At 36.6% G+C, this 15,323-nt stretch overlaps 1 protein-coding gene across 1 annotated transcript; it reads left to right on the top strand.

The window, feature by feature from the left end:
- The first annotated feature begins 1,004 nt into the window (after positions 1 to 1,004).
- On the top strand, positions 1,005 to 3,529 carry LOC132303537 (labd-13Z-ene-9,15,16-triol synthase, chloroplastic-like). Its single transcript, XM_059800836.1, has 3 exons — positions 1,005 to 1,074; positions 1,191 to 2,190; positions 2,666 to 3,529. The coding sequence occupies exons 2-3, from the start codon at positions 1,210 to 1,212 to the stop codon at positions 3,287 to 3,289; spliced, it is 1,605 nt and encodes a 534-aa protein (XP_059656819.1). The 5' UTR covers positions 1,005 to 1,074; positions 1,191 to 1,209; the 3' UTR covers positions 3,290 to 3,529.
- The last annotated feature ends 11,794 nt before the right edge of the window (positions 3,530 to 15,323 follow it).

Raw genomic sequence — 15,323 nt, 5'->3', positions numbered from 1 at the left:
ATAGTGAGCGGCAAAGAAATTTATAAGGTATTTACAAATGATTAAGAACCATCTATTATATAATAAGACCGACAAGTTTGGGGTGGTAAAAAAACTGACTTTGCTGGTTGTCAAGACAATATTAAAATCCATTTCAAGTATTGTTTTACTATTATGATAAGTGATAGAAGCGGAGGTTATTTGCATGCTATAAGGCCATGTTTAATGCATCATAAAATATCAGTTTTGGATTTCAGGTCAATAATTTCACTACAGTCTTGTATTAAAAGAAAACAACAAGAGTTCAAGTTAGTCTAAAATATGATCGTTAATACCTTGTTGTGAAATAGAGGATACAGAACCAGCTAGAGTCTGATTGAGCATATTGATACACAAAAAAAAATTGCTAATCCCATGACTAAGGGTTGCCGCTAATGATGTATAGTAAGTATGCATATTTCTTTTTGACAATATTAATTTACTTAGTGGGAGGTTGTATTTGGCTGAGGTAAAGGCAATTTTATTTTGTGATCACAATTATTATCTCATTTACTAGATTTTTCATATTGGTGCACGTATGTATGAAAAATTCGTGATTTAAGTGTTTGGTTTTGAGACACGGTGTGTCCTTATTAAGACACGGTACGACCGATGCATGGCATGAATATTATATTGAATAGATGCACATGCAATATACATGTGACGTTGGAGTTGAGTTTGTTAGTATCAGCGACCATTGGTGTCTTATATCATTGATGATATAATGATGCCCTTGATCCCATATTAATACTCCAAATTGAATGGTAAAAATGTTTCTTATAAATATATGGATTAAATTATGTAGTATACTCAATGATTAATTAATTATTGTTAAACTAAGTCGGAGAATGTAAGTAAAATTAATAGTCTGACATTAATTAGGCACATATCAATGACTATTGGAACACACCTCTTCATTAAGAGTTGTATTTGTTGACCAACACATCTCTTCATTTCTAATGGAACAGTCACAACCCTCACCTATATATGTGTGTAAAAAATATGGAATCCATCATCGCAGAGGGAAGATTAGAGGGTTGAAGGTCATCGTATCGGGTATGTCTCCTAATTGAATTTATGCATTTAGATTCATGAGTTTATTTATGTTAGAATTTTCTTATATGCTCTTCTATGCAAAAAATTTTAAAGGAGTTTCTATTGTCTAATTTCAGAAATCAATAGTCTGCGAACATGAATTCTGATCTTCTAAACGAGGATGCACAATGGACATGGTGGTGGAAGGGCAACAACAAAAAAGATGAGCTTGCTCTATACATTCTCACTGTTTCAGTGGTGATTTTAGCAATCTTCTGGTACCTATGGGCATCTGTGAAGTCAAGAACAGGAGTGGCTCCATTGCCACCAGGGCCTCGTGGCTTACCAGTCGTTGGGTACCTCCCATTTCTAGGCATTAACCTACACATAATATTTTCAGAATTGGCTCATCGTTATGGTCCAATCTACAAGCTCTGGCTAGGAAAAAAACTCTGTATAGTTCTGAGCTCACCCTCCCTTGCAAAAGAGGTGCTTCGCGACCAGGACATAAGTTTTGCTAACCGTGACGTGCCAATTGCAGGATTGGCCGTCTCATATGGTGGGCTTGATATATTATGGAGCCCATATGGTTCCTATTGGCGCAATATGCGCAAAATGTTTGTGCGAGAGATGATGAGTAACGCCAATCTTGAGGCTTGTCACAATCTTCGAAAAGAGGAGGTTAGGAAGACAATTAGAGATGTGTATGCCAAGATTGGCAAGCCTTTGGATATTGGAAAAATAATTTTTTTGACAGAACAAAATGTTGTGATGAGCATGTTGTGGGGTGACACACTAGAAGGGGAGAAGAATAGTAGTGTTCGATATGAGTTTCAGGAGGTAATCCAAAAACTCGTTGGACTAGGTGGAGTTCCCAACATATCTGACTTTTTTCCGATGCTTGCAAAGTTTGATATACAGGGCGTGAAGCGACAAGGAAAGAGGCTCCTAGCATGGGTAGAACGAATACTAGATGATGTCATAGCTGAACGGATGAGATTGGACAGTTGCGTGGGAGCAGGGGTGTCCAAGGACAAAGAAAGGAAGGATTTTCTTGAAATCCTTTTGGCGATGAAGAAGGAGAAGGAAGATACTGCAAGTCCACTTACCTTGACACAAATCAAGGCCATGTTGATAGTAATTTCTTTTGCCAACATTTATGATATTGCATCTTTAGCTGATATTTAGGCACATCCTTAAAACGAAGTAGGTCTCACCTAGAATAGGAAGGGCCAATCTTATGCGTTTCTTCATTTATTTTTAGTTTCATTTAGTTCTGGTCATTCATTCTAGATTTTATATTGGATGGTTAAATTTAAGCTTGTAATTAATGAAACAGACTTGCTATGCACTTGATTTAGATGGTATCCATCAGATGATTGGTCCTAATTGTAACATTCTTGAGTTAATACCCGAAGCTTTTATCAATCACTTTATCCTATGATCGAATTACCTTCATAGAGAACTAGGCCTATCCATTGCACTTGATTGTGCTCTGATGCCATACTAAACAAATAGATCAAAAAAATGCATCATATCCTATACTAGAGTCAGTTTATGCAAACTGATGATATTGAGAATTGAACTTATGCTAGCAAAATGTTTGTAACAGGACATTGTGGCCGGTGCGACCGACACAACAGCAACCATGGCTGAGTGGGTGATGGCAGAGCTCATGTACCATCCAGGAGTAATGAAAAAGGTCCAAGAAGAGTTAGCAGAAGTTGTTGGAATGAACATTGTTGAAGAGTCCCATCTCCCCAAACTACACTATTTGGATGCAGTAGTGAAGGAAACATTCCGGTTACACCCTCCACTCCCTCTCTTAGTCCCAAAGACTCCGAGTAAATCTTGCACAGTAGGTGGCTACACCATACCAAAGAACACTATGGTCTTTCTTAATGTTTGGGCATTGCATAGGGACCCTCAGGTTTGGGATGATCCATCTGAGTTCAAGCCTGAGAGGTTCTTTAGTGAACCGGGCAAATGGGATTACACTGGCAACAATCTTCCGTATATTCCATTTGGATCCGGAAGAAGAATATGCGCAGGCTTACCCCTAGCAGAGAAAATGCTTATGGACATATTGGCTTCGCTCTTGCATTCATTCGACTGGCAAATTCCAAAGGGCGAAGTGCTTGAGCTTTCAGGGAAATTTGGGATTGTTATGAGGAAAACAACTTCACTGCTTGCTATTCCCACCCCAAGGTTAGCTAGCTTGGAGCTCTATGCATGATACAAACTACTTCAGAAAATAAAAAGAGGCTACAATGACAATACGTGTGGACAGATTCCTCACTTGGTGTCAAATAAGGTGCTTCTTACAGCTGGTAGTTGTGAACTCTATAATTTCTGTACAATGACAAAAGTGTGTCTATTTATGAGCTCACTCGCTGTCAAATAAGGTCACATTTGTTAATTGAGACCATCTCTAATGTTAAAAGTCATTTTCACATGCTAAATTTATATTTTGACAGGTGCTACAGTATCAAAATGTTACATTTTAGCAATTATATTTCAATAGTGCATTTCATGCAAAATGCTATTTTTTGACACAACCACTATTCTTTTTCAATTACCATTCCCACCATTCATATTTGCATCAGTAATATTAATATTAGGCACATTTTAAGTCAAGTTGTAGATGTTAGAAGGAAACTAAAATTAAACCTAATTAAAAGGAAGTAAATATCTAAAATATCTGGTCAAAAAAGGACCAAAAAAAAAAAAAAAAAAAAAACAAATTATATTTTTTTTATCACTATTTGTGAATTAATTTTTTTATATAATATATATTTTTTTCTTTTTCAGAAATTTATATATATATATGTATATTATATATATTTGATTATATTATTATTAAAAATATATATATTTTTAGGGCAAATCATTTCAGCCTCCCCAATCGCCTCCATCTCTATTCTCATTCTCAACTCTGAGAACTTGCCTTCTCTCTCTCTCTCTCTCTCTCTATGCAACTGCAAACTACAAAATCTACAAGAATCAGAAGTTCAAAACCCATATATTTTAGTTTATCTATCTGTCTACAAGAATCCAAAGTTCAAAACCTATAACCTATATCAAAACCCATATCGGCGTATCATTTTAGATTGTTCAAAAAATCAAAACCCTTATCTTTCAGTTTCCATCGCCTGCTGTTCCAGTTTGGGTTTGTCGTTCGCAAGCTTCAGCCGCTGTCTCTCAATTCTCAAGCTTGCCCCCCCCCCCCCCCCCCCCCCCTCTCTCTCTCTCTACAACCGCTAACTTGTATGTATGGGTTTTGTTTTAAATTTTTTTTTTCTAAATCAACTAATCGAGGTCTGTAATTCTTGATTTTGTGTATGCATATACATATATATATATATATATATATATATATATATATATATCAAGGTTTGTAATTCTTGTTTTGTAATCAAAAGTTCAAAACCCATATATTTCTGTTAGATTTGGCATAAAATATAAAAATAGTTATTGCTATTTGTTTTGCTAGATTTGGCACAAAAAATGGCAAAGGCAAATTTTGGCAGCCAATATAGCAGCCCATTGGAGAGCCCAATTTTAACCCACCTGCTATATTTTGAATTGGCAACTCATATGGCAACCCCATTGGATATGTTCTGAGAAGTCTAATATTTTCTTTTCGTAGCTAGTTCCTATTGTCCAAAATATGGTCTAACTATACCATAAACTATAGTACTATTTATTTAAATATTATGTTAAAATATGATGATTAAATATGTAGATATATATATATATATATATATATGTAATTATTATTATAAAATAATAATCTATATATATAATTTGTTATAATATATAATTTAATATAATAAAATAAGAATTATAAAATAAATGAACCTGATTAAAAGTTGAGGCTAGAATTTGATTCTATGTCCTTACGAGAGATTCACCCCGCTATGGTACTAACAGACTCAGTGGCGTCTATTTCTCAAGATACAACGACTTGTCTTCCTTTGGTAGTAGCATTATAAACCGAAGGAATAGGCGAACCAGCTCGGTGTTGTACTCTCTGACTCAAACTCGGACTCGGACTCACAGATAAGACTCGAACCCACAGACTAAGGCTTGAACCCATAGACTAAGGCTTGAACCCACAAGAAGAGAGAAGGAGGAAGAGAATTCATAAATGAGAAGAAGTATTCTGAATTGGTGTATTTTGCAAATGATCCAAAAGGGGGTATTTATAGGTAGCAAGGTGCCTTTTCGGGTGGGTGCAACCATGGGTTATAATGGTTTGAAAAAAGGTGCAACTCTTTGGAAAAAAACTAAAAAGTTATTTTTTAATATAAATTCAAAAAACCAACCACCCAAAAAACCAACCACCCATTTGTGAAACCCATTTAAATAAGCCCAGCCCAAAAATAGGCCCAATCCAAAATTCCATTTAGTAAAAAGAATAACCGGACTTTACAATTAGGCCCAAGCCCAAGCCCAAGCCCAAATCTTAAACTTAGCTTATTTAAACTTCAATTGGTTTCAACATTTTTTTTCTATGTGGGACAAGCACTTCTCACATTTTGCATACCCATTTAGGCTTATCAAAACACCACACTTTGGAGCTAATTTCTCATTCACTCAGAAACGGATTTGAGAAAATAAATATACCGAACGCTTTCATCTATAGATTCGCAAAAAAATTTTAGCGGAATCTATTCCAAATTTCATCCAAAGTTTCTATTTTGTATACCCTGTTTCCAACAATCCCCCTCATGAATGTAAATTGGCGTTAATTACAAATGAAGAAGATACAGATACTAGAGAGAGTACTATTAGAAAGTAACTGTATTGGGATAGGTAGCTTTTGGCCTTGAACCTTCCCTAGTATATTACTATCGGATTTATTGGCTAACCAGTGAACATGATGTCTTGAACTGTTTAGTAGTTGATGTAAACCAAGACACTAGCAAACACACAATTCCCTTCCGCATAAAGTCGGTTCTCATGGTTGTGTTCATATGGCCTTGAACAACTCCTAGTATTTTACGAGCGCTCTAGAAAACTTAGCCTTAGAAGTTCTCATAAAAGCAGCCTTACTTCACACTCATATAGGTGAATTCTTATTAAGAGTATCCTACCATACCTTACTTGAATTTTCAAGATATAAGAGTCATTAATAGCATATCTTATCTCAATCATTGCTATAGGTAGCATTGTCTCATCAGAGAAATGGGTGGAAGATTAAATCTTCCCAGTGTTTCTGGTGAGCCATTCAGAATTTCTATTATCCCTTTGAACCTAGATCTTAGAATCTCCAGTTAACTAGGTTGGGTTTCCATTAAGATGACTCGTTAGCTTTCGGCTTTAATCCCATTCCCTTCCATGAACTATACACTTGCTCTTTTGTCAAACCTTTTGTAAACGGATCCACTAAATTATCTTTTGACTTGGTATAATCTATTGGGATTATCTCACTTGAGAACAATTGTCCAACGGTATTATGTCATTGACGTATATGTCGAGACTTACCATTATACATATTACTTTGTGCCCTTCCAATTGCTGATTGACTATCGCAATGTATACATATAGCGGGCACAAGTTTAGACCAATTTGGAATATCTTCTAAGAAATTACAAAGCCACTCAGCTTCTTCACCAGCTTTATCCAAATCAATAAATTTAGATTCCATAGTGGATCTGGCAATACAAGTCTATTTTGAAGATTTCCAAGATACGGCACCTCCTCCAATAGTAAAGACATGGCCACTTGTGAATTTAGAATCCTTCATATCTGATATCCAATTAGCATCACTGTATCCTTCAAGTACTACTGGATATCTAGAATAATGCAATCTATAACTTATGGTATATTTTAAATACCTTAGAACCCTGATTATTGCAGTCTAATGGTTCTTTCTTGGATTACTTGTATATCTACTCAATTTATTAACTGAGTATGCTATGTCTGGTCATGTGCAATTCATCAAATACATTAAGCTTCCTATAATGCGAGAATACTCAAGTTGTGATATGCTAGGACCAATATTTTTCGATAAATTAAGATTTACATCAACATGAGTCTTTACAATACTACTATCTTCCTTATTAAAATTTTATAATATTTTCTCAATATAGTGAGATAGAGATAATACTAGACCATCTGATGTTCTAGAAATCTTGATTCCTAGTATGACATCAGCTATGCCTAAATCTTTCATATCGAAATTTTTGGTCAACATCTTTTTAGTAGTTTTGATTATAACATCATTACTACCCATTATTAGCATATCATCCAAATATAGGCACACAATGACATATCCATATTAAGTGTTTTTCACATAAACACATTTATCGCACTCATTGATTCTAAAACCATTTGACAACATCACTTTGTCAAATTTTTCATGCCATTGTTTAGGTGCTTGTTTTAATCCATATAAGGATTTTACAAGCATGCACACTTTCTTTTTTTTTCCTTGGAACTATAAAACCTTCATGTTGTTCCATATAAATTTCCTCCTTTAATTCACCATTTAAGAACGCACTCTTAATATCTATTTGATGTATTTCTAAATTTTGCAATGCTACAATAGTAAGTAACAATCTAATGGATGTTATTCTTGTTACTGGTGAATATGTATCAAAATACTCCAAACCTTCCTTTTGCCTGTATCCCTTAGCAACAAGCATGGCTTTATATTTATCAATTGAACCATTAGGCTTTATCTTCCTCTTGAAAATCCACTTATACCCTAAAGGTTTAGTACCAGGAAGAAGATCCACCAACTCCCAAGTTTGATTTTATATGATGGATTCAATTTAACTACTTATGACTTCTTTCCATAAAGAAGCTTCAAGAGGAGACATAACTTCCTTATAGCTTTGTGGCTCATTCTCTAATATATATGTTAGAAAATCAGGACCAAATGACTTAGACATTGTAATGTAATGACCCTTAACTGATACCAATTTTTTTTTTTTTTAAATTCGGCATAACCTCCCCGAAATATGGACCTACCGCAACCTGTTTAAATGCATTCTTAACCTGTCATGCAACTGATTTCTGAATTCACGGCAACAGTATATGATCATACATAGTCAAATAACACCGATAATTACTTTAATTAAAATTATCATTCCCATTCATCAACAAGGTTACATGCTATCAAATTCCTATCCAAAATACCATCAAATACCTTAGTTATATTACATGACAAAGTTTTGTAATATATATATATATATATACCTTTACACTTTTAGTGCTTTGCAAAAATAATGGGGAATATACAAAAGACACAAAAGTGAGCTTCTAGTATCGCTCAAGCTTGAGGTGGGTTGTCGTCCACCAGTTCTTTTCCAAGACCTGAAAAAAAAATGTATAAATAGTAGGGTGAGCTATATGCTCAGTAGGTGACACTTAAGACACAAATCTTGTGTCCTTGTGAATTCAAGCAAAGAATAGGCCAATGGGAAATAGGGATCATTCAACGTAGGGGATCTTATACAACACACAAGTCATTTCCCAATATAATCAATGCAATGCAATGAATGCAAATGCATGCCAATGTCACTCCCCATTTTCATTCTCGAAACCATCACTTTCAAATGTTAATGTAACCCCCTTTGGTAACTCCGCCGCGACGAGAGAAGGATTGGCTACCGTCCCTAGGCCTTTGGTGACTCCGCAACGCCGTCGAGGGGCCCGAATAGCTCAACCACGCTAGGGTACTCTCCTTAGTTCCCTCTAGGTTACATTAACCTACCGGCCCGTTGGTAACTCCGCAGCGACCGGGTTTATCAAAACCATTTCACAAAAACTATCATCTCCCAAAATTCCCCATTTCATTCCATTGACAAATTCACCCCTTTTTATGCATCCCAATGACATGAGCATGCATGTATGTATATGTGACATGCCTTCAATATTATAACATACAAAATTTTACCCCATAACTTAAACATATAACATGTCAACATATTCGAATGAAGTAACAACACAATTAAGCACAACATAATACATCTAGGCATATATCATGTTCATCATATTCAATTAAATCAACAACACATTTAACATCACAAAGCTATAATCTAGACATACTTTTTACATGGAACCAATCAAAATGAAAGTCATGAAATTCTCTAGACCACATTTAAGAAATCATCAACACAAAAAAATCTCAAGTAGAGCATGTTAGCACATAAGAGATACAGAATTCACAATGGGACAAGAAGTAGTTGGATTAAGATGCCCCTACCCCGAAATCAAGCGAAATCCCTAGAAATGGGTTTCAAATTCGCACTCCAATAGGTGCCCAAAGTTGGAAATTGATGGTATGGATGTATAGAGCTTGACACGAGCTTCGTTTTGCCTCAAACGGCCCCTTAATCCGATAAGCAATGAGTGAGAAATCAAAATCCAAAGTTTGGTTCACAAGTGAAAAGAAAAAGAAGAGAGAAAATGAAAGAGCAGAAAGGCTTACGGGAAAGAGAGAGTGAGAGAGAGAAATAGGTTTCTCACCCATTTTGTGGGTGGGTGGTGGGGCCCACTTACTTTAATTTTCTTTTCTCTTTTTCTTTTTGCTTAATTTATAGCTCATACACATAAAATACTCCTCTAAATAAATGCTACATCATCACGCAAATTAAATTCCACAAAATAAAATTGGACCCAACAACAATTCCGGACGATAAGTGAAAAGACGAAAATGCCCTTGCGGCGAAAAATTCCCAGAAAAAATGAAAAATGCTAAAATTTGGAAGCATCACAATCTACCCTCCTTAAAGAGATTTCGTCCTCGAAATCTATTCTCCTTAAAGAAGAAGCACAACAGTCACCCATCCTCCAAGAATACCCTTCAAAACTCCGAGACTATGAATCCACCTACATTATTACCTTTGACGTCGAACGTCAACAAGCAATCACAATCTGTCGTCAGAAAAACCTAATGATCACCACCCTAGGAGGGTGCTCACCATTCACAACATTGAATACTAAACCTGCTGAATTCTATACTTGACTTAAAACTAACACTGGTTCTCTCTATACTGTTATACAAGGCTCGAAAGAACAATGATCCTAAGACCCCTGGTCATGATCACATCCTATCTCAACTCGTCCCTTTAAGGGACAACCCATACCCCAACGAGGATCAGACTTAATCTCAGATCATCACATCATTATCAAACCAACACCTGTCATCAATCATACGGCTATACAACTACATAATCATACGATAACCACCAATCACACTAATCAATAATTATCATACTAATCAACCTCAAGATAATTAAATAATAAATCTCTCAACAAGCATAAAATCGCGAGCCACCGAAATAATAAAATGCACCACCTTGTACTCTGAACACATGTCCTCAAATCGAAATCCTCAATAATCAATGATTGTACCATAAACCTGTTATCAAACACCCAATACCATTTAACACTTCTCGTCACCCAAAATAACTTATAAAAGTCCACACTGTCACATCAGCACCACACACTGTACTATACTCTCACTATCACTAACAAGTCGGAACGATCATTGACCTTTGACCCGACATCGTGCCAAAAAAGGATCGATTTAGGAGAAATGGTTGGCCAGGCCATTCTTATCCTCACTCTAATCTCAACACCGATGTCATCCCTGTCCTCAAGTCTATACCTCAAACACAATCTTCTACAGTTCACAAAACAACACAAGATCGACTCTTGAATCAATCTGTCACTCCACATGACCTCATCAACAATACAATCACATACTAGTTCCCCAAGATAAATCATGCCTCAATCATATCAAGCCAAAGTAATACATCGCTAATATCTCGATCACCAATCAACCTAAAGCCTTTCAATCACTTCATATCACCCTCAATCCGTAATCATCATCATAACATTATGCGATTCGATTCTGACCTCTTCAAAATACACAATACGATCATTTCATGCTAAAAACCTCAAACCAAGGTCAATCGTTCCTATTATTCCTCAATGGAACACCATAATCATTTCCTAACTGCTTAGTATTCAAACAACACCAACACTTGTCCTCAAAGCACCGATCAATTCAGACATTAATAAAAACAGCCAAATACATGAGTCCTATCACATCTCTTAATTTTCCTCAAATTGCAATTCATGACACATCTCTTAGTCACCATCGTTGGTACCGATCATCAAAACATAATCCTTATTTGGCAACCCGTGCCTCACATCCCACCAATCAAGGCCATTCTCAAAACAAACACTACCAAAAACCAAAGACTAAACAATCCTCCTATGGAGGTAAGTCGACCCCTTCAGTTAGAACCTCAATTGATGATCCCCAATGAAGCAACACCTGCTCACCAATCCATCTACCCACAACCGCGCACAACTCCTAGTCAGAGACAAGACTCATAACAACTATCGTCCTAGTCAGGACTAAAACAAATGAAAGGAGCTAGTGAGCCTCGAGTTCACAAGAGACTAATGACCCGCACCTGAACGCAACCGACACCCTGTCACATGCTACTCATCAATCGTCTAGTTATAGACACTTAATCCCACCCGAGATGAAAAGAACTCCTTACGTACAAGGGAAAGAACTAACTGAAAACACATAAGAGATTGCGAATACAACCTAAGCGACCTCGCCACTAATAGTCTATCAAACACACACACGAAACCTCACATACGACACATCGCAATACTTATACCAACCAAAACCGACTGACAAGAGTACTCACTCTCACGATACACTAACGTTAGAAACAATCACAGCCTTTTGAACGTCAAGCCCCATTCTACTCAGATTCAATCATTCCCAAATGACAACCTCAAGGTTATAAAATAAGATCTTACTACCTATTCCACCTTCTCCCTTCAAAACGACATTACCTCAAACATCGTGCACACAAGACCCCTGTCCACAGTCATAATAATCCACTGACTCCTCAAAAGAAAGGTGCCTATCCGGTAGCACCACTCCCATTGGTTCTAAAAACTCAACTATCCACAATCACCTCAACTAGTGCACAATCCCATCACCTACCTATCAACACACAACAACAGTTTATAATCTCTCCAATCCATCCGCGGATCATACCTTAAACTATACTGCTTATCCGCACTAAACATCATACCATAACACCATAACACCTCTACTGTCACGCCTTCCATCAACAGTTCAAACCTCTTATCCCATCGGATCATCCAATCACTATTAATGACTTTTCCTCAAACATCCTTAAAACAAATCATCGCAACAAAAGAACAAACATTACTTTCGATACTCCCCATAACGATCGCTATACATCACTAGAAAAGAATCTCCATACGGCAATATCATGCCGACAAATCTTCAAACAAAATGAGCACAAAATCCAGAATACTCAACACCCACTTGTCTCCTTAGAATCATCAACAATACAATCATTCACAACGCTTAACCGACTACCTAATCCATTCCTTTTAAAGTAGTCGACATGCCTAATCAAGAAAATTTTGTGTCCTAAGTTCAACATCAATGCCACTACCATCACCATCTCCATTACTCGTTAATCCGAACACTCACTAAAAGAAAATACCAATGAAATACTATAAACAATTATAATTACATACCTTCGTCCACAGGAGGTCCCTCTGGTGACTCTCCAAGCTGAACACCAATCTGTGATACTGAAGGTTGAATCAGTTCTTGCCCTGAATTTACCCCGCCAATTGGAATTCCACTTCTTTTGGGACAATCCTTCTTCTTATGATCAGACTGGCCACACACAAAACAGACTCCAGAACTGGGCCGATCCCAAGGGCACTCTACTCTCAAATGACCTATCTGCTTACACTTATAACAAGCCTTTTTGACCTTACCGGATGTCTCCGGCGGTGAAGCAAAAGTAACTGGAGAATGAGGAGAATCACCCTTTAGCATTTTTCGTACATGACTCTTAGACAACATCTCCACCTCTTTAACCCGATTCCACAAGTCTCCATCTCCTGATCCGTCTCTAATCCCTGTCATCCCTGACTGTGTCACCGACCTCTGAGCTTCTATAACTACTGCACGCACAAAGTTTGTCATAGCCTCAACCAAATTCTTAATCAAAAGATCCCAATCAACAAGCTCATCCTGTTCCTCACCATCATCTGCTTCTCTACGTCTCTTTGGAGGCATGATTCTAAAACAGAAAGAAAAAGGATCAAACACAACACAATCATACAACCCTGACTCAAAGCTTTAAACACTCAAACATAATAAGGGCATTTAGCCATGAATTAAGAACCCCGTTCTACGGTCGTGCTCTAAGCACCGCACAAAACACGATAAGAAGATTAAAATAATTGCACCTGAAATAACTCCTTCCACGAGCTAAAACCTACGTTATTAGTTTGACAAGAACCAACACCCAAACAACCCTGGAGCAACCGAGCTCCTCACCTTCTAAAGTCAAGACTCACTTATCCCTCGATGCCATGACAAATACCCCAACATGCTAACAATCACTCTAATGTTTAACCGTATAGCTACATAGGGAAATGGACACATACACGGATGCAAAATAAATGAATCCATGATACTATACGAAATGCCTTTGCATACGCTCGTTGCTTGTCATACTGACACCAAAATCAGAACTGCACACACTGTGCCTATTACTCCTCGTTATCATAATCCTCATACAATCATTATACTTTTCTTTTCTTTCACCTTTCATTTACGCGGTTAGATTATCTATTATTCCTTATACATGATCATGCAACATAAATCTCAGCATTTAAACACATCAGCATATAGTAATTAAGCATATTCTCAAACTGTAAACATGTAAGCATGTATTTCACGTAAACAAGAAAACATTTAAGCAAGTAAACAAGTAGGCATGCCTCTTAAAATGGTAAACACATAAACACAAGTGCACATTCATCACAAGTCAACTTTCTACTCCGTCTAGGTAAGCCACCACCCGTCGTCCTAAGGTTTTTCAAACCATGGCTCTGATACCATTTCTGTAACGACCCTTAACTGATACCATTTTTTTTTTTTTTTTTTAAATTCGGCATAATCTCCCCAAAATTTGGACCTACCGTAACCTGTTTAAATGCATTCTTAACCTGTCATGCAACTAATTTCTGAATTCACGGCAACAGTATATGATCATACATAGTCAAATAACACCGATAATTACTTTAATTAAAATTATCATTCCCATTCATCAACAAGGTTACATGCTATCAAATTCCCATCCAAAATACCATCAAATACCTTAGTTACATTACATGACAAAGTTTTACAATATATATATATATATATATATATATATATATATATATATATATATATATATATATATATATATATACCTTTACACTTTTAGTGCTTTGCAAAAATAATGGGGAATATACAAAAGACACAAAAGTGAGCTTCTAGTATCGCTCAAGCTTGAGGTGGGTTGTCGTCCACCAGTTCTTTTCCAAGACCTGAAAAAAAAATGTATAAATAGTAGGGTGAGCTATATGCTCAGTAGGTGACACTTAAGACACAAATCTTGTGTCCTTGTGAATTCAAGCAAAGAATAGGCCAATGGGAAATAGGGATCATTCAACGTAGGGGATCTTATACAACACACAAGTCATTTCCCAATATAATCAATACAATGCAATGAATGCAAATGCATGCCAATGTCACTCCCCATTTTCATTCTCGAAACCATCACTTTCAAATGTTAATGTAACCCCCTTTGGTAACTCCGCCGCAACGAGAGAAGGATTGGCTACCGTCCCTAGGCCTTTGGTGACTCCGCAGCGCCATCGAGGGGCCCGAATAGCTCAACCACGCTAGGGTACTCTCCTTAGTTCCCTCTAGGTTACATTAACCTACCGGCCCGTTGGTAACTCCGCAGCGACCGGGTTTATCAAAACCATTTCACAAAAACCATCATCTCCCAAAATTCCTCATTTCATTCCATTGACAAATTCACCCCTTTTTATGTATCCCAATGACATGAGCATGCATGTATGTATATGTGACATGCCTTCGATATTATAACATACAAAATTTTACCCCATAACTTAAACATATAACATGTTAACATATTCGAATGGAGTAACAACACAATTAAGCACAACATAATACATCTAGGCATATATCATGTTCACCATCTTCAATTAAATCAACAACACATTTAACATCACAAAGCTACAATCTAGACATACTTTTTACATGGAACCAATCAAAATGAAAGTCATGAAATTCTCTAGACCACATTTAAGAAATCATCAACACAAAAAAATCTCAAGTAGAGCATGTTAGCACATAAGAGATACATAAT

This window comes from Cornus florida, unplaced genomic scaffold, assembly GCF_030987335.1.
Source record: "Cornus florida cultivar Cherokee Brave unplaced genomic scaffold, ASM3098733v1 CherokeeBrave_3.0.0_Hap2_Chr04, whole genome shotgun sequence".
Classification (NCBI taxonomy): Eukaryota; Viridiplantae; Streptophyta; class Magnoliopsida; order Cornales; family Cornaceae; genus Cornus; species Cornus florida.
This window is presented reverse-complemented; position numbering and strand designations above follow the sequence as displayed.